We start from the raw sequence: 21,119 nt of genomic DNA, 5'->3' as shown, positions 1-21,119 counted from the left end.
GACATCGCAGTAAGTGTAATCCTAGACCTTATTCAACCTTGCTGAATCACAGAAAAGGCATCAGCTGTATTTCATGTGTTTTTATTCATATCCAAAAGCATCTTAACAAATTTCAAGGCCTGTGTTTCCTTTATCTTCAAGATACAACAAGTGAAACCTTGTTCACAAAAGCAGGCGGTACTGGACCATCACTCATCAGCTGAGAGAAGAAACAAACATAAATGAAAGCCAAAAATAAAAGAAATGCAACTTTCACATTATTGTGAAATTGTGGCATAAAACACACGTTTCATTTCTGTTATCATCTGAACGATTAATCTGGTTTACTTTAAAAAAAAGTGCTATTTTTAGAAAGGCATTCTGCAAACCTCACCGAAACATTTCTTGGGACTACACTATACTCAGCCAAGTCATCATAGATTTTCTTAGCTCTGGGAAGCAATTGACTTATATCAGAAGTGTCTTTAATGCTGTAAAACAATTACCGTGTTTGCAAGTCACAACATAAGTGACTTGCACTTTGGGAGGATGTGGTTAGGCATGGTCTCAGGTCTACATCTAAGTCTTCTGCTTTACAGATGCCTTGGATGTCATGTGGCTGACTGCACACTAAAAAAGTTGTTGTAGGATAGTTATAATCAACATTGACATGAAAGTCTTGGGTTTCATTTACTGAAAATAGAAGAAGCTACTCCTAATTCTATAATTTCTCTTCAGTTACGTAACCTACTGCTTTGCCTGACCTCTTGCAAAAGGTTTTTCAGATCAGCTATCTAGAAAGGTACTCTGAATATGTTCAGTTCTCTGACACAGGACTGTGTCTACCTCTCTACCTCTCACAGATTGCCTGAGGAAAAATAGATAGGTTTTACACTAAAAATCTAAATTGGTGATCTTTTCTGGCTATGAACATTCAAATAAGCTGAGCACTTTGTTAACTGCGTTATTACTTGGTTATTTATTAGTTCTTGATGATTCCAGACCTACTATATAGGTAGACAACAAGGGTGATGGCAAAGGGAAATTGGATCTGCATTATATATATTTCTCTTCTGTACATTATATTTATACTTATTATTTATATTTATTATATTTGTATTTACACTAGGCATAAGTACAATGTAAGATACTTATCAGTTATGTAAGCTCCCTTGAAGCTATGAATGTTACCAGGCAGTGATAAAAATTCAGCTCAAGCCACCTCCCAGACTGCTGCTTGTAGCACATTATAGGCTGTGACAATTCAAGCTTTCACTAATCCTTGTAAACCTCTTTCTCTTCCAGGCTGAGAGATGTTCCAGCCATTCCCATGATCAGCAGCCGTACACTGTGTCTTCACTTCCACCCCCGGAGAGGTCTGCACCACCATGTTCCTGTCATGTTTGACTATTTTCACCTGTCAGTGATATCCGTCACAGTGCATGCGTCACTGGTAGCATTACACCAGCCTCTGATCAGGTAAAGGACACAGAAATGTCTCATGAAAGACACAGGATATTCTTCTGAATGTATTTGCTTATTGTATAAAATAAGCAGAGGTCATAATTTAATTTCAATTTTTTTGTTATGGGCTAGGATTGTGGAGACTGGATCCAGCCTCTGACACGGGTTCATTTCTTTGATAAGACACTAAGGGCCTGATCAAAAAACAACAGTCTGCAGAATTTCAGGGAGACTTGATCTCTCTAGTCCCCATCTGTAACAAGAGAATAGTGAAATTTCTTGTCTCCTCCTTGTCTGTCTTTCCTCTTTAGTCCAAAAGCACCTAATAACGTTAATATATATATTTTCTGTTCTTTTGTAAAACATTTTGGACAGTAGGTCTCTAATCTCATTTCTGGCCTCTGGGCATTAGCATAATTCATAACACGGCTGGAAGGAAGCATGAATGAGTCAATACTGGATAAGCCTCTGTTGATTTTTTCCCTTGTAGCATCATCTGATTTAACCATGGAGCAGTGTAATACTAACTGCCATGGGGCCTAGGTGTGATTTATGTTATCTGATTTGTAAGGACATGAAAATAATTCAGAACTCCTTCAAATAAAATAGGACTGGAGGTCAATATCCTCTAATATTTAGAGCAGGCAAGGGGAAGCAAAGGTCTTTCTGGTAATTTACTTTCTGTCCAATCTTGTCATTACATGAGATAAAGAGTGCTGAAAGGGAGGGAACTCCTTGGGTCCTGGAACAAAATGCAGTGTTCAGTGTTGTTCAGATCCTTTTTCTCTGGCAAGGCCTTGCTGTTTACCAAGCCTATATTGAGTTTGACAAATACTGAGTGATGACCTCTGTGTCAGAAAGAAAAGATGCTTCTCTAGACTCTCTTCTTTTCTTAGATTTCCTATTTTGACTTAATATATCTTTTCTTCAGTTCTTCATTTGTATAAATGTATGGTGTTTACCTGGTGCCATTCAATGAATTAAGATTGTAAGAGGTTGAGCAGTGACAATGATGTGAGTTGTATTAGTACCTCAGACTGAAAAATCTGTCTTTTCTTCCTCCACTGAGATGCAGGTAACTGCTGTTATGACTTTTCTGCTATGTAAATTTTTAAATAGTGAATTAAATTGTAACAGACTACTCCTAACCAGATAGTTCTGCTCAGATAATTTATCCATTGTTCTACTATACAAAAGGGTGGAAGAGCAATAGTTATCAGGCTTAATGACTGTTTTCAGTGCTTTGTTATCCTCTAATGAATGGGGCTGCAGAGAGTTGTTACTGCTATTACACATAAATTGCATAATGAGCAACTGTTCCAGATTATTATAGCTTTCAAAATATGATTTTGTGGACATTTATGAAATATACAATATTTTTACTTAGTGCAACAAAATGAAGGTTTTTGACAACACAATGCAGAGTTTCATTTTCTTAAGCCAGTAAAATCATTCTGAATTGTGATACTGAGGATTTATCTTCTTGTTAAATTTTCAAAACCCAAAGAGTATTGTGTTCTCTAAATATAAATCAAGGTGAATAGTATAAAAGAAATGTCAGTGCCAAGCATCCTGAAACAAAACCAAACCACTAAAACCTACTTGCTTTTCTCTCATCTCAGAGATTACTTGTTTAGCACTGGTCATTGGGATTTACTGGGAAAATGGAAAAAATGTAAAAGCACATCTTTATTTTGTAGCACAACAGAGCTTGAATGATTGGAAAGCCTTTTTTGACACATTATAGAAAAATAAATGTGATTCTTACATTGTGTGGGAAATATATATATATATATATATGCTGTGTTTAACTATGTTTTATTTTGCCAATTTAAACCATCCTATTGTGGTATGTATTTTATATATATGCAAATTCAAGGGCTATGTGCCCTGGAAGAGTACAGAAACACGGTCCAGATGTGCAGGGATGGGATCAGGAAAGCCAAGGCACTGACAGAAGTAAACTTGGCAAGGGATGCAAAGAATAACAAGAAGGGGTTCTACAGGTACATTGGCCACAAAAAAAAAAAAAAAAAAAAAAAAAAAAGACTAAGGTGAGCGTACTGCCTCTGACAAATGAAGAAGGAGAACTGGTAACAACAGACGAGGAGAATTAAGAGGTACTTAACAACTTGCTTTGGTCTTCACTGGTGATCCGGCCAGGCTTCCCACATCTCTTGAGTCTCCAAACCTCAATGGGGGCTGGGGGAGCAGAGTCCCTCCCACTGTAAGTGAAGATCAAGTTCAGGACATCCTGACACAACTACTACAAGTCTATGGGCCCTGATGACATGCATCCCAGAGTCCTGAGGGAATTGGCTGATGTAGTTGCCAAGCCAATCTCCATCATAACCGGAAAATCATAGCAGCCAGTTGAAGTCCCTAGTGACTAGAAAAAGGGAAACATCACTGCCATTTTTAAAAATGGAAGAAAGGAAGATCTGGGGAAATACAGACCAATGAGTGTCTCCTCTGTGCCTGGTATTATCATGATATGGATCCTCTTGGAAGTAATATCAAGGCACTGGCAGGACAAGGAGGTGATTTGAGGCAACCAGCATGGCTTCAGCAAGGGCAAATCGTGCCTGACCAATTTGGTGGTCTTCAGTCAACAAGAAAAGACCATCCAACATCATCTACTTGGACTTCTGTAAGGCCTTTGACACAGTCCCACACAGCATCCTTGTCTCTAAATTGGAAAGATATGGATTTGAAGGGTGGACCATCCAGTGGATAAGGAATTGGCTTGGAATGTCAATCTGTTAGAGCGGGTCCAGAGGAGGGCTACAAAGATGCTCAGAGGGCTGGAGCACCTCTGCTATGAAGAAAAGCTGAGAGAGCTGGAGCTGTTCAGCCTGGAGAAGAGAAGGCTCCAGGGAGACCTCATTTCAACCTTTCAGTAGTTAAAAAGGACTTATAAAAAAGATGGAGAAGAACTCTTTACTCAGATAGATAATGATAGGACAAGGGGGAATGGTTTTAAACTAAAAGAGAGAAGATATAGATTAGACATTAGAAGAAAATTCTTCACTGTAAGGGTGGTGAGGCATTGGCACAGGTTTCCCAGAGAATCTGTGGATGCCCCATCCCTGGAGGTGTTCAAGGCCAGGGTGGATGGGGCCTTGGAGTAATATGATCTTTAAGGTCCCTTCCAACCCGAGCCATTTTATGATTCTATGATTTATTTCTACACATATTTGTACACTTATATCTAAGATAAAAACAATTCTAGACACGCTCTATAAAGAAAGTTCACATATTATGTAAAGTTGAAATTTACTTCTGTCTTGAAGTTGTCCTGGAAAACAACTTTGCCTGAAACACAGATATCTACTCACATATCCCCTGTGGACTCAGCTTTTCATATTTTATTAGATCTGTTGGCAAATTATACATTCTTCTCCAAAGTCCTTCCCCGTTGCCTGTATTTAAACAGAGAAACCTGTAGGGAAAACAGCAGGATCAATTCAGGCCCTTCCCCGCTGGGTAATGTTCACCTTCAAAAAGCTCCCACAGGGAAAACCTTGCCAGGATGCCTCCATTTCCTCCTATGTTTTTTTTGTTTGTTTGTTTGTTTGTTTGGAAAATTAACATTTTGCTGTCAGTGTTTGTTCTGGTTAATAATTCTTGTACTGTAAATATTATATTAGATTTGGTACTTTGAACCCTTCACCTCTTATAGAACTGAGAAAAAGTGAAATGCTGGATTATGGGATTCTTTTTAGGACCCTGGATGGAAATTTTGAGAATCAGATTTTCCAATGATCATAACCTTCAGCTTTGTAATGGGGTCTGTATTCATGGCAGGTGCTAATGGCTTTATGCATTTCCTAAGGAGGTGAGAGCCTGGATAAAAAGGTAATGAGGCAGAACTAGAGTCAGTTCAGCTCTGTTATCCCCATAGCAATCATATTGGTTCCAGGTATGGGATGATAAGGAACAAAGTGGGATTGTCTTGGTCTTTAATTGGCTGGGGAAGCTGGACCACTGGAGGCTGAGTCAAAAATTGTGTATTTCCAGGCAGGGGCACAATAATAAGGGACAGGCTGGAGAGTTGGCAGGTAAGGAAACCCATGAAGTTCAACAAAGGCAAGTGCAGGATCCTTCACCCCAAGGAATAACCCCAAGCACCCACACAGGTCAGGAGGTGACCTGCTGGAAAGCACCTCTGCAGAGAGGGACCTTGGAGGCCTGGTGGCCAGCAGGCTGACCATGAGCCAGCAACGTGCCCTCGTGGCCAAGAAAGCCAACGGTATCCTGGGGTGCATTCGGAAGATTGTTGCCCGTAGGTCAAGGGAGGTGATCCTCCCCCTCTACTGGGCCCTGGTGAAGCCACACCTGGAATATTGTGTCCAGTTCTGGGCTCCCCAGTGCAAGAGGGTCATGGAGCAAGTCCAGAGGACCTAAATGTGACAAGGCAGTTGGAGAAGGAAGGTGTCTCATTTTGGACACCAGTTTTCTGTTTTGTCTTTTGTATATATCGACTTAGTTTCTGGCCTGAGACATTGACTTTTCCTTTAGCTCCCTGTCATTGGCTTTGCAACTAGCCCAGTTTATAAATGAAATGAACAATGTAGCCCAGCATCAGTACTTAGAAAAAGAACTTTGCTCCACCTTGTTCAGACCTCAGTAAATATTTCTTCTTTCCTTGGGACACATCCATCTCTGTGGTTTGCAGATCTACTTAGTTTCAGGCATACTGCATGCTCAGTTTCTTTCTTATATTGGACTCCTGTAAGAAACGAACAGCAAGAAACATGGTTATGTGCTTCATTAATTTCATAGACCTTTTGACCACTCCTTCCCAAGAGGAGTTAGCATAAATTGCAGTTTTATAAAAATATATATCTAAATGCCCTACATGTTCTATTTCCTTTTAAGCAGCATGGCCAGTAGGATCAGACTGTCACTTCTGAATAAGCAAGTACCTCCTTCACAGGCAGCTGGCAAACCTGATTTCTCTTGTTTTCATAAGAAAGGGGTTTAATTTCTTCAGCTGTTTGGATTCTCCTCAACTTTTATCCTCTCCCCCAGCTTCACATCTATATCTATGTGAAAAGCAAAGTAGACTTCAGAGTTTTGACTTGTTAACATTAAAATCTTATTTGCCCATATCCAAATCACTGAATAAGAATCAGGAAATCTTCATGGTGGCATCTGAGGTGGGGAAACAATATAGTACCCATTTTGCAGGCAATGAAACCACAATGCAGATACTGAATTTTGTAGTGCCTTGAGCTTGCCCTGCTGTGGCAAGAGGAAGCAGAATCAAAGGGACATTGAGTATTTAAAGGTTTCAGCCCTGACCTAATTCAGCTGTGCTCCACTGCACTGAGGAATCAGGCCAACCCTGGCCATCCTTGAGTAATTTTATCTTGACTACAACCTTTTATTCTCAGGCATCCCCCTGTTCCTCAGAAGCACCACAACCGATATATCTGTGTGATATACATGCTGTTCTACCCTGTGCACCTCAATTCTGGGTGCAGACTACGCGGGTCAATTTTTCTACAATCATGAGTGTATCTGGCACCTACTTATGGGCAGCTTGTATCTGAAACAGATGTAATCCTGGGTAGCAAAGGTCATGACTTACTTTTCTAGTAATCTGTAGAAAGAAAATTGAATATTTATCTAGGAGAGAGCTATTTCTTCCATAACATGTGTATTAAAATAACAGTTTTCATTTTTTTCTTCTCTAAGAATTCTTGCATAGAATAGGCAGCAATAGCTGGATGATTCTTCCTCTGAATTTTCTTCTATTTGTTACCATTTATTATGTACCTGAAAAGATAATCCTCTGCTTTGGCATGCCATTCTCTTGAACTACCAGCCAAGAAGTCATGTAAGGAAAACACCTGACTATTTCTGAGTCAAGCTTTCATTAAAACAAAACTAAAGTAAACTAGACCAAACCACATAAATAAATATCACCACCTGACTTTGCTTGATTTCAAGTTTTATAGCAACTAAAGTTAAGTTCACGGCAACTGAACCAGCATTTTTCAGCAATCAAAATCACTACAGATTTCAAAACAGATTCCACCCTGACTCTGTTTGGGATCCAGGGACAAATATCTGTTTCCATTATTAATGCTATTTTAATAATTCTTAGCAGTCTTACCCAAGAATGTCAGAATATTCTACAGTTACTCATTATATATAACCTTAATGAAACTTCTTGTGTAAGAGGGAATCTAGGTGAGCACAGCCTGCAAATATCCAACTGTTACTCTCACAAAACAAATAACAGATCACCCATGTATCCTGGCAGTATGCCAGCAGTAATTTGCCAAGAATAATTTGCTATATTAATGCTTTGAGTTAAAACAGTAAGGGAAATCGGTGTTGTGCAATGTATGTTTTCCTGTCTGTGGGAAGCAGAAGTATGTGATGAAAATGCATGCTGCCATTGGAAGATGTAGGACTTTGATTCTGAAATATGTTATAGTTTGATATATCTTTACCCCTATGGAACTTGCTTATAGTTTTCATTTCTGAAATCAGTAATATTTTGTGCATATGAGACTGAGGGAAAAAAGACAGAGTGATTTTTCTCTAGAATCTGACCTAAATGAGATGCAATTTCCTTTCCTGAAGTTCCACTCCGGTTCAAATATAAAACTATAATTTCTTCTAATTGTAAATGTGAGGGTGCTTGTTTTTCACAGTTTTACTAATTCATATGCATGATATTTTTCTTTTTTGTGAACAACATTCAGAATCAAATCTGATAACAGATAACTTTTTTTTCCCATTCTGCTGAAATCTACAAGTTGTGAAGCATTTAAATTCTGCTTACCAAGAGTAAAAAAAAAAAAGTATTCATCTTTAAAATAATGAATGAAAAACTAAATGTGAATAATAATAAAAAAATATTAAAGTTATTTCATTTGGGGGGCTTTTTAAATTCAAATAGTATATTTTATATTATTAAAATGTCCTAAAGCATTTATTCTGAATTTCTTCAATAACACATCTAATTAACATTTATCAATGACAATCCATTTCTTGTGCTAGGGAACTGTCATCTCATTTATATGTTAAAGAATTGTCCACAGAAGATAAAAACTAGGGAATTTAACATGTTGTGCAGTGCAAGAACTAAAAGGTGCCATATTCAATTCTCCAACAGCAGGTTCAAAATAAGCATAAAGTGCAGCACATATTACAATGTGCAATTAATTCCAAAAAGTTATTACAGAGCCCCAAAGTATAAATCAAAAGGGCATGGACGCAAATTTGTGGAAGATAACCACGACTGCTGGAAATAATTGCCTAAATATAACTTCCGAGTCAGAAAGTTCTTAAATTTTGATTGCTAATAGCTGGCAGATTATACTACTGGAAAAACGGGGTTTTTCAAGGACAGTTCATTATTATATGTGTCCATAGATAGCTGCTGAAGGAGCTGTGAGACTCTTCTGGTGGATGAAGACATCTCATGATTAAAATCATCAAAAGAACAGTTCAACAAAAGATAAATTGTTTCTTTCACCGAAAGTAGTAATAGTGCTGCACACATGTTCATTTACATGACATGCACACATGAACTCCTTGACTTCTTTATCCTGACTGAATAAAAGCTAGGGTTAGCATGTAGGGTGAGGTTCTAAATGCTGATGTTAGATCGGTTCTGTTAAGTAGATGGTTCAAAAGGACACATCAATAACCAGGGTTCAATATTCATACAAATGAGCGTGGTTTCTGGAATAAATGGAAAACTAAATAAACACAGAAAACAAAATCAAAATGAATAATAAATAAATACAGAAAAAATAGCAAAATAACCTGCTATTGCGAATTAAAATTGTCCTCAAGTTTTAAGGACTCAGAGCCTCCTTTTCAATACAAAGCCTCATTTTGAGGGCTCAAAGCCTCTTTTAAGGACACACAGCCTCTTTTCAGGGTCCAAATTCTCATTTCAGAATCCAAAATGGCATTTTAGGATGCCAAGCCTTCTTTTTTTTCACAGTAAAACCCACCATTTGGGGGCCCCAAGGTCTTGGTCTACATCTTCCTAATGAGGGGAGCGGAGGGGCAGGCGCTGAGCTCTGCTCTCTGGGGACAGCGACAGGACCCGAGGGAACGGCATGGAGCTGGGACAGGGGAGGGTCAGGCTGGGGGTTAGGGAAAGGTTCTGCACCCAGAGGTGGTCGGGCACTGGACACGCTCCCCAGGGTAGCGATGATAGCACTGAGCCTGCTGGAGTTCAGGAAGTGTTTGCACAGTGCTCTCAGACACATAGTCTGATTTTTGGGTAATCCTATGCGGAGTGATGAGTTGGACTTTATGGTCCTTGTTGGGTCCCTTCCAACTCAGTATTTTCTATGACTCTATGATTATGTGCTTCAGAAGGCATTAGGGGAACCTCAACAATCTGTAAGCCTTCCAGTTAAACTTTCCTTCAACAGACAGATGACATTTTGGCAGGTTTCCCAAAAACAGTTTTTGTTTTACAGTGCTATGTGGGATCAATTTCCATAAAACCAGCAGATTAAAATCCCTTCTCTGCTGTAAAAGCAAAAGATAAATAAATAAAAAAGGCATTAAAAAGTGCTTTTCTCTCCCTTAAAACCTTTGAAAGCTTTGCTAATATTCAAATGAGGAGTTTTTCATGGGCAGGCGACATTTGTTTAAGCTTCTCTCTGATACCACAGCAATCATTTTTTATTTCTACTTCCTGAGCCTTTCCAATAGACCAGGGCAGACAACATCACCCAATAACAGCTGAAATTATTCCGAGCAGCATTTATCTCTTGGCTCTTCGTAATTGCTTTAGTTTATTTATTTATTTGTGTCTTAAATTTAGCATGTAGGAAATAACATGGGAAGACTTCCTGCTGCTTAAAAGCAGCCAACTGGAAATTTCTTGGATCGCATCAATTAATACACATAAACAAGCTCAGATATATGCAAAAGCTTTCTACACCATCCTCTCCCTTATGAGATGTTCTTTTTGTCAGTATATGAATGCCTAAGTGTATGTAAAAAACAGCAGTTTTGACTTAGAGAGGAAGCAGGGATTTGTGATCAACCTGAATGAGTTCCTGATTTTCCTTGAGATTAGTTTTTTGTTCTTCCAAAAGTTACTGAGTTTCCCTGCTCGTCACAGCCTCATTTGTTACTGGGGGATAACCAGTATTCCTGCACCTCTCTTTTGTTATGTATCCTTACAATAAACACCCTATAATTTGTTGTGTTTCTGTAGAACAGCCAACACTCATGTCTATTATTAAAACTGAAAAAAATCGTAGAGCTGCATGAAGTATGGCTGATCTGAACTGACGTGGCCGCATGATACACATCGACATAGGGGAATAAGGTTGGAAAGTTCTGGCAGGATGAGTAACACTGCCCTGTGGCCTTTGTTACTGGGAATTTATGGTTTTAATTTGTGTGTGTGTGTTTATGCTCCCTATCTGGGAAGCTTTTGTTCTTCCAAGGACAGTAGATTTCCTGAGCAGGAGGTATTTGGGATAGCTGGGTGGGGTGCAACATCTCACAGTGGATGGTGATCCCAGCCTGAAAGCTATAGCACAAATTCAGTGACATCACCTCTGTACTGATTAAGAACGGCTAATTTTGTGGATTTTTTATTATTATTATTATTATTTTATTTTGTGCAGTTCATTATTTCAATTCCACCTTTGTCTGCATGCTTTTTAAGAATGATTATAATTGCCTGCATTAGTATTTAGACTCAGCAGCTACAAAGGCGGCCTACATCATTAATGGGGATGTGGACATTGGGTCAGATTAATCCCAAATAAGATCCCTAGATATGAATCAGGATTCGGGTGGGTCCAAGGCTGAGTAGACTCCAATGAAGGTGTTCCAATATTAAGGGGTTCATCCTATAAGATAGGAGATATACAGACATGGTCAGAAGGGAACACTGTAGCCGTGAGTCAGCGTTGAGGTGTAATGACCTCAACAGTAAAACAGCTTAAATTCTATCAGGTTTTTGAGGAAGGTTTTGAATAAGAATGAACTTACATTTCATATGGGTATGGGAGAACATGTCCCAGAAAACAAACTGCTCCCAGCAAAAACAAATGCAGCTTTGGGTCTTTTCATTGTAATGCTAAAGGCTGATGCCCTGGGACAGTGAGAACTGGGACCTGAACTTCCAATTGGTAATAAAAGATTTGGATGAGCTATAAAGGATATTGATAATTAAGATAGATATTGGACAATTCAAACAGGAAGGGTGATGTGGTTAAAGCAAAAGAGCAAGTTGCAAGATGCAATCAAGATGCAAGCTGATGAGAAGTTGGATGAGAATATTATCTGTGTAGATGGAAAGGTTGTTTTGTTGATATGTTAGTCTGGAAAAAGATCTGTAAGACGACAAAGGAAGGACTGAGGGAAAGATAACACCCAAGCAATTGGACTGAATGCCAAGAAAGAAAGCTCCATTCACATCATTTTAGCCAGTATATAATGGACAATGTTCATTTAATGAGGGAAACACGGTGTCTGGACTTACAGTGTCAGCTTGAAATAAATAAACATATAAATACGACATACCACAAATAAATAACTGCATTAGGAAGGAAGAGATTATTCTGTAACACTACTACTCTGATTGTTTTTCTTCTTCTCATTTTTTCTTCTTCTAGTTTTGCTCGTCCAGGGAAAGGATCATGGCTTGGTAAAGGCAACCTGGATACAGGACCAGACCAGTCCAGTATGTCATTAGAAAATCTAGTGTTTGGAGCTGGCTACTGCAAACCCGCTTCGTCAGAGGTAAGGAGGGTGGGACCATAATACACCTCACTTCCATTTGGTCACACTATGGTATCTTGGAAGAATGTGCACTGGTTTATGTCTCTACTACAGAAAGTTTCTTTGAAGAAGAACCTTCAAACATTTCTTCTGTATGAACTACCTGGCACTTGGATACACAATTTGTGAGTGTTCAGAGCCCACCTATTCCAACCATCTCAGAAAAATTCAGGATGTATGGACATTCCCCTGATTACCAATGGACTTCTAAGGTTGAATTCACTTGACCAGATGTCTGCTTTAGGGTGAAATTAATTACTCTGTAAAAGATCCTTGATTTCAGGTCTTGTGTTTACCAGGCAGAGGAGCTGAGTCATTACTAAGGATGCTGTTATTAGTAGCAGGTCAAAGGTGGCATCAGGAAGGAAACCTGGAAGGGCTTGTCTATGAAATATCGAGGAATGAGTACTGTGTGTGTTGCTGAAGGGATGTTATGTACATTGCCTTACTCAAGGCAGATCCCTTAGTTAGTGTTTGCCTTTGATCTTACTACTTACTGCAGGGGATGAGCAGCGCTTGTGCAATTTTTAGTACAAAGTTGCTTGTTTGGAAAATAATGAATGATTGGATTTTGATTGGAGGAAAGTGCTAGCTTTGGAGTGTTTATATTGTTATTTATTTATTTTGGTCAGAAATATTTCCTCAGATCTAGAAATCTCAGATCTAGAAATTCAACCTAGAACACTGGAATCATCACATTGTTGGGAAACCCTGATTCAAAGATTCTGATTAACATGCTGCCCTCAGCTTCCCTCAAAGTTTCCTGTCAGAGCTGTTCTCTTCTACATAAATATTAAAAACGTTCTAGCCTAAGGCAGTTGGTGCAGAACTGTCAGGGAATTAACCCAGACTGAGAGAATGTTTGGCCTGAGGCTGCTGTCTGAGCTGTTGGGTCACTGTGTGCTGTTGGCAAACAAATTGACCTCAACCTCTGTCTCTCGTAAACGTTCTTGTCATTTGGCTTTAAATAACTGATTCAAGTGTTTATCTTGGAGACTAATTTCTGTATGTCTCAGTCCAACATACAAGAGAGAGACTTCTTTGGAGAATGGTTCCTACTTTTCATCATCCTCTGGTCAAATCTGTTTCTTAAGAAGATAAATGGAAAAACTAATGCCCCACTCCCATTTTTTATTCCAGTCTCCATGGAAAAATCCTAGTCTATTGCAGATTAGGAAACTTCATTTCCTTCCCAAATATTTTCCTTGACTGCAAACCCTATTTTCTGTCCATCTCCATTGACTAATCTTCTTTGACTAGAGGCCTTTATTTATTTATTTTTAAATGGCAGCACAATTATTATCCTAGCAGGTGACCTATTAAATGGTAAAGTGAAAGTACTGTATCATGAACCAGCTTTAGCACTCTGCTTCACTGCAGGTCATCTGAATGTCACACTGAACAATCAGAAACATAATGTTGCACACTCCACCTCCGCATGGTCAGATGTGTGTTTACTTAGCCTGAGAAACATATATATATGGAGAGGGAGACATCTGTTCTTGATCTGAGCATTTTAATGTAATAGACCGTGATGGCCTTTTTGCACATGTTGTATTTGATGTATCATAATGAATGAAGACTACTTCTCTTCGTTCATGTGAAAAATACAAATTAGGATCTAGGAAAGGAACTACTGTGGAGGTAAGCCTAACACCACCTGAGGGCCATTTGTCTAACCGCTGTTTTATGTTGAAGTTTATGTTAACCATAACTAATTAGAGGAAGAGGAGTATTTTTGTTTCTTGTTGCGTTGCAACACTTTATACTGGGTCCAGTTTAATTCTCTTAACAAGTGCATAGGTATCTTTCCAGGTTGTTTGAATGTGTTTGTTAAAGACAATTTTAACTGGACTATAGACTTGTCCAGCTTTCAGGAGTTATGCAATCACCTTCAGTGGGGATTATAATAGATACCACCTTTTTCATTATACAAAACCCCCAGACCTCTCTACTCCTCTTTGTATATTTTTGGTCCTTGTCTATTGCATGTCCAAGTCAGTAATTGTTAGATACCTTAACTCAAGTTATACCACTACACATTTTCTTTGTAAGCAACTTTAGTTTGATGTAACCAGTTCAAGTCTGGTCTAGAACCATCAATATATCTCGTCTTCTAAGGCTTCACTGGGCAGCAGGGCATGGAAAAAATGAATGTTAATACATTTCATATAATTCTGTAGTCATATGACTATGTAGTCATATATATGTCATATATATATAAACTGCTGTAAAGCAGTTTATTTTGGTCTCTCCTGTTTTGTTGGTGGTGGTGTTTTTTTTTTTTGTTTTTTTTTGTTTTTTTTTTTGGTTTGTGCTTTGTATTTCATCTCTGCAAAGCTTCTGTTGGTTACATACACTTCTTAAGATGCACCTCCTGGCTAACAGTCTTCTATGTGATGCCTGGTTCAGTTTCCTGAAACACTGGGAACAATAGTAACATTCCATTGTTTTAGGTTTACATACTGTGAGTAAACTGAAGAGAGTTTTTTTTTTGGTTGCCCCCCGCCCCCCCCCCTTCAGTTGCATCCTGATTATCATTCCAGAATGCTTCCATTTGAGTGGAAGCTTGTAATGCATAGGAACTCTAAATCATTCCTGTTGCACCCTCTTCCCAAGGAGCTCCATATTTAAAAACCCCAGCAAGTGGGTGTTTCTGTAGCTCTGGAGCACTCACTAACTCAGCAATTTATCCAATTTCATAGGTTCCATAAACTCTCCAATATCATGAAGCAGACTTGCTCACAAAAGTAAGCTTTCTCTTTATTAGTGTTACCATACTCAGCAGATGACTAGAGGTATGGTTCAGACAGGATATGAACATTTAGCTTCAATAGAGTAGCAGCTAGATTTACATTAGTGTCAAGCCCCCAGAAAAAAATAGAATCGTGCTAAAACCTCATGTTAATACTAAGTCATATCTTCCACATATCTCTTGAGTATGAAGTAGAGGACTCTTACCTTGACATATCATCTCTAGGTCATACAACCTGTTTTAACTCTTTGTTCCTCATAAAAAGTGTGCATCTATTAGAGAGCTAATTTTCTTCATAGGTCCATAGACTGACTGTACAAGTTCTCAGCTAGTTTATGTACTCAATTTGTTTTTTCTTTATTGAAAGTGCAAGTTACTGCCTTCATTTCTAAATAAACTTCATATCAATCATCAGCTCCTCTTGCCACTTGCTGTGTTAATCTTCTGCATTCAGGCTGCTGAGGTGCCACTGCTTTGTGATAGATCGTGAAGGCTTCTCATTCTGCACTTCCAGCTTCTCAGGGAAGAGATTAATTAAATGCGAGCAGCTCTGGTCTGTATGTGTGCAGTTTCCCTAGCTCCCCACAACTGACTTTTGGCAGAACACAGGATGAAGTGTCTTTGTTTTTCCTCTCTGCTATGCTTTTCCGTTCAAGCAAAGTTAAAACATCAAAGATATTTCTTATTGATTAGTGCCTTTTGTTATTAGCTAAATATGAAGGAAGATGCTTTTCTGGTCAAGAAACCAATAGAGAGTAATCTGCAGAATGAGAAAATGTGCTAGCAGTTTTTCAATCTCTCTTCAGCTTCTAACCTACACTCATAAGATATATATGAATGTTTAACAATGATATATATATATATAAATGATTAACATAGATATTAAAAGATATATATCAATGATTAACAATGTTCAAAATGCGATCTTATCTATTGGAGGCTTGGGAGATCTAGTGGCATGGAATAGACTCACGAGCTGTAGGTGACTGGTTTCTCTCAGGGGCACCTTAGTTTCCGGGGGGACTGATCTATTTTTCTTCCTATGTGGAGGCTCAAGGAGTTGTTTTGGATGTTACGCGTTCTGTTTCAGAACATCACACAGACTCATGCTTTCATGTGATGTCAGCAGCCATATGAACTGGACACTGAAAGATATCAGATCAATATTTCTCAGCTCAGATCAAAATTTCTGCCTTAATTTCTAATTTTAAGTTTAAACTTTTGGTCTCAGGCTTCTGTTCTTTGGAGTGGGCTAGACATGAAAAGCATCTCTCATGCCTTTGTGTGCATTTGTAATGTGTAGTTTTAAAGGAACGGGAGTCTTTCAGTGTCTTGCTTATGCAAATGGTGACTAGTTGTGATTGGAACGCCAGCAGATGTCCACCACATAATTGTTCTGAAATAGTTCTTAATTGTTCTGAAATAGCAAGAGAGTTGATATACTGTTCCTTATAAGGTATAATGACAAGTATCTTTAATCAGTGTGCTGAGGGCACCATTTGTGATAATTACTGATGAAGTCTTTAATCTTTAGTTGCCTGAAGATAAATGGCTGATCTTTAGAAAGAACTGTAAATGATTTCCTAGCTCTAGCAGAAAACACGCTAACTAATAATGTGACACTAACTGGTTTCTTTAATCACTGGCATGTTTCTTTTCTGTGGCTCTTAGTGTCTGACCTGGTATGTGCAGACTACAACAAAGCAATGATCTGCATTATGGTAGAGCTAAAAACTGGGATTAAATTGGAAATAGGCATAAAATGTGATGTTGAACAAATTTAGCAGTTTTTTCACCTTGGCTTTCACTGACATGAAATCATCCAAAGATTCCTGTGAGACTCCTGTGGCGATGGAGTTTTCTTCTGGAGAAAATCCTTTCTAAAAATTGATGGAATTCACAGTGGAAGTTCAATTTTTCATGCCCGTTTTTTGCTGTTCTTCTATGACATGTATGTATTGGACAGAATTAAACGGCTGCATCCTATTTACAAATTTACCTGTTTCTCTGCATATTGCTGTGAAAGAGTCGATCACACCTAGACTTGTGCAACTGAAATAAAGTCTTATGTGGCTAATTTAGAGTAGCTGTAAGTAAAGTGATAAAAGGCATACTCAGTATGGACAATTTATTTTTCTTTCATAGCTACCATTAAAGTTATATACTGAAGAATTTATTAGGCTTATTATTTATTATCAACTATAATGTCTTACTTTGGGGCTGAAATCCACTGAAGTGGCTTGTACTGTCATTCATTTGACCAACATCCTTCCAATTAAAACATTCTCTTTCTACAGATTTTAGCACTGATTTTTCAAGTTAGTTTATAGGAGGGGAATTAAGACAGATTTTTCTTTCTTTCTGCCCTGAAACAGTGCAGAAGCAGCAGGAAGAGCCTTTCTACTCTTCAGTTTGGGAAGTGGACTTGGCTGCTCCCTTCCTTTGGTAGTGTGATGTATAATTCAGTTTTCCCTTCTTCTCAGTATTTTTTCCCAGTGGTAATTTGTTGAAAAATTATCTTCATATGCCCTAAAGAACACTACAATAATTCCCACTGACTGATGGTGAGAGAGTTCTTGAAAGGAGACCTAATCAAGTCTCCTAGCTTCTGAGCTGACGGCCTTTCCAACAGAAGCACAAATGCCAACAACAGCACAGTCGGATCCATCATCTGGAAACTAACTCTTTGCTATTGGCAAGTGTCCCAGACAGCAGCTCAGGGACTGGGGAATAAGAAAAGAGATTCCCTCTTTTTCCAACCACTTTGTCATGTTTTGTGGAAACAAATCCTCAAGTGACAGCAAAAGCTTGTACCTCTGTTCAAAGCCACCGAGCCAGTTGTAATGACCCAAGAAACACAGCTAATATGAATTATAAGTTCTGGTTTTGTGCTTGAGAGGAAGACTTAGAAGTTCAGTCCCTTTGGCATCAGCCTGTGTACGAGCAACTGTCTCTGCTCAGATGGTCTTACAAGTTCTCTGAGGATCTGACAAGCTTCAACAGTGTGACAAACAAAACAGTGGGCTGACTGAACACAGATGTGTCAGTGTATGATTCTCAAAAGCCTTTCAAATGAATACCAATTGTCAAAGCTTTAGCCAATATAGACAAAACATTTTTGGAGCTTCGTGGATAAGATAAGAAAAAAAATAATGTAGAAGTCCCTTAATACAAGAACAAAACCCCCTGAAATTGTCTGGACTTAAACGTAAGTTTAGAGTCTGTACTGAAGTGTTTTGATGGCTGGCAAAAAAAAATAAACAATTGTTGTGTAGAATTGGGTAATTCTTGAAGGAAGGAAGGGCAAAAAGTTAGAGTAAAACCCTGAAATCAGAACTACTGTATTTGCAATCTATCACATTTAGCTTAGTGTTCAGTTTAATTTGTTTTTCTAAATCTAATAAGTCTTGAGCATAGGAGTGTTTGCCTGCACAGAAGTTTAATAGCCTATCTGAATCAAGCTGGCTTTAGAGAGAGCCTTTATCACTTTTTTACACAAAATGATCAGATGGCAATAACTAAGAGAGTTGAATTCAGCTATTAGGTACTTGGGAAAATGTGACTTGGGCTTTTATGTTCTTCCTACTTAATGTTCCCAATAACTCTAAAGAAATTCTTCAGCCAGTAAATCTGTTACCTTAGTAATAATCATCACTTTTACTGCAATATTTGCATTCCAAGTGTATGCTTTTGACCATAATGACACCTCGGTTTGCTAGGCTCAAGACTGCTTATATATTTTGTAAATGTTAATTCCTTAATTTGGAAGGAGGGTTTGTGAGAGGGAGCAGAACCAGCATCAAAGATTACTTAACTTCCAGTAGTGGGCCTACAACAAAAAGATTTTCCACTTCTGATTAAGAATTGGCCTGAAATGAGCTGAAAATAAAGGTTCTTTTGTCACAATGGACTCTGTAGAGCTGGGAAACCTGGGTGAGCTGGGCTGGGATAGGTAGAACACAGACAATGGGAAAATGATGGTTGTAGAAGTACTGGGGACTGTAAGAAGACTGTAGAAGACTTTAAAAACAAACAAAAAAAGCTAAACCAAAACCAAACAAATCCATATCTCCGAGTCTTTACATAGATGAGAAATGTTTGTGAGTATTAAAGCAGTGAGTCATATGGATATCTGAGAATCTATGTCTAGACATTTATATAGGGTAAGCTAGACGCATTCAGTCTGCCTGTAAACTTACACTGCTTCCATCACTGGCATAAACCTGGAGAAATCAATCTTCCAGACAGTCTTATTTTACAATAGCATTTGCCTCTGCTGATCCCAGCAGCACAGCATGATATTTGAATGGGGCTGGGTGCATTGATGGTGTCTGTTCACTGAGGCACTACCATCTCCAGGTAGCTGTGTGTGTCATGGAGCGTTAAAGAGCTGAGATATCTTTCACTCTGCAGCCCCTGACTTCCAGTAGGACCGGGAGGGTGGAGTCAGATGATCTTTAAGATCCCTTCCAACCCAAACCATTCTATGATTCTATGATTCAACATGAAAGAAAAGTCAGTAAGGTGAGCAGAGGCATTATATATCTGTTTACTGATGAACCCCCCCCCACCCGCCCCCAAAGAAAATGATTATCATCTCACAGGTTTTTTGTTAGTTCTTGGAGCAATCTCTGACTCCTGTTGGAACCATCTCTACCTGTCATTGGAGGAAAGCATTGATTGAAGCAAGGGTAAAGGCCTCATAAACAGGACAGGGGGGTTCCTCCAAAGCAGTGTTGAGTCTTGTTCCTGGAGCTGGTAAAGCAATGTTTCTGCTCTACACATTATGCTTTCTTGTAATCAAATACAGGTTGAGTCTCCAGAGCTACCAGTCGACCTCCCCTTTCTCATCTACTAAACTGACTAGAAATATTTTATTTAAAACAATAAAATGATGGCCTGGAGAATAAACGGTAAACTACTCATGCCTCATGAAATTTGATTGTCTTTAAGTTTAAATGACTTGAGGTCTGGAATATATACTATGCATAATACAGGAGGTATCTACTCAGCCAGGAAAATGAACCTGTGAAAATATAATACTTATGCAAATTTATACAGCTCCAGCTATTCAAAAGTTCCCTGTTTTGTTGCAGTAAATTACAGCAAATTAATATAATTGCCTTAAAGTAACATACCCAGGAAAGTCTCTGATTAGTCATTACTTCTGTTTCAGTGTTAAAATAGAAATTGTGGATTTCTGAAGTGATAAAAAGGCCTGTATATTGTTTTATAATTGGCTTTGCAATTTGAGGTATGTTTGCATGCATGTCAAAGAGGTATAAATGATTCATTGCCTGAGTATGTCATAAGTGAAGACTTCAGAAATGCAGCATAATGACAGCATTAGGCATTGAGTTGTTTTTTTGGCAGCAAAAGGCATAGAAACCACATCCCCCCTATGTCAAAGAAAACAGAGACCAGCCATATAGCACGTAGGCTCGAGAAGAACAGTTCTTATACAGACTAATCATTTGCAAGAAGGAAGGGGTCTGTAGCCTGGGCTGTAAATACTTCTTTTGGGGTGTAGTTGGCTGAAATAAAGTAATACTCCAGAAAGAACAGGTTTTGAAACATTGCTATGAGAAAAATCCAATGTATCTCATTTGGTCACTTTGAAAACTTGAATTACGTGAGTGATGGAACTCTTGGAGCTACAGAATTATCTTCAGCAAAACAGCTGGGAAAGGAGTAGAAATTGATTTACAGCAAACCTTGGAGTAGGATCTTGCAAAAGATCTTATATTCATTGTTTTTCACAATACAAAAAACAGACAAAATTCCATGAAGTTGAAAAGTAGCATATTTAGAACTAGTAACAGGATTTTTACCTCCAGTTTTATAGACCCTAGGATAGCCAGTATAACACATAGCTGGAAGGTGCTTGTGTGAGCTTAGGAGGGTTTGCTGCGATTGTGAAAAATGACTGCAAGTTCTTCAAAAACCATGGGCACTGCGAGGAGTGCTGCATCAACCAATATTTGGACATTTGGGGATTTTGCTTAGAGGCATGCAATTTCCGAAATTGTCAGAGCTTAAATTTGGGTTTTCTTTTGGTTACATCTGTCTCTCCTGTGAGTGTTTGGCAGTTAACTACAGTTGGTTCTAAAACACAAGACGTGTTGGGCTT

General features: G+C 38.5%; 1 protein-coding gene across 4 annotated transcripts in view; it reads left to right on the top strand.

Annotated features, from left to right (window-relative positions):
• FAM135B (family with sequence similarity 135 member B) overlaps nucleotides 1–21,119 on the top strand; it is a 200,597-nt gene that overhangs the window by 132,967 nt on the left and 46,511 nt on the right. For all 4 annotated transcript variants that reach the window (XM_035318375.1, XM_035318374.1, XM_035318372.1 and 1 more), the window contains exons 6-7: nucleotides 1,285–1,458; nucleotides 12,069–12,195. In XM_035318375.1, coding sequence (XP_035174266.1) covers nucleotides 1,285–1,458; nucleotides 12,069–12,195 — 301 coding nt within the window. The remainder of the gene's footprint in view (nucleotides 1–1,284; nucleotides 1,459–12,068; nucleotides 12,196–21,119) is intronic.

The sequence above is a fragment of the Oxyura jamaicensis genome, chromosome 2, assembly GCF_011077185.1.
Source record: "Oxyura jamaicensis isolate SHBP4307 breed ruddy duck chromosome 2, BPBGC_Ojam_1.0, whole genome shotgun sequence".
Lineage (NCBI taxonomy): Eukaryota > Metazoa > Chordata > Aves > Anseriformes > Anatidae > Oxyura > Oxyura jamaicensis.
Note: the sequence above shows the minus strand (reverse complement) of the source record. Positions and strands in the feature narration are given on the sequence as shown.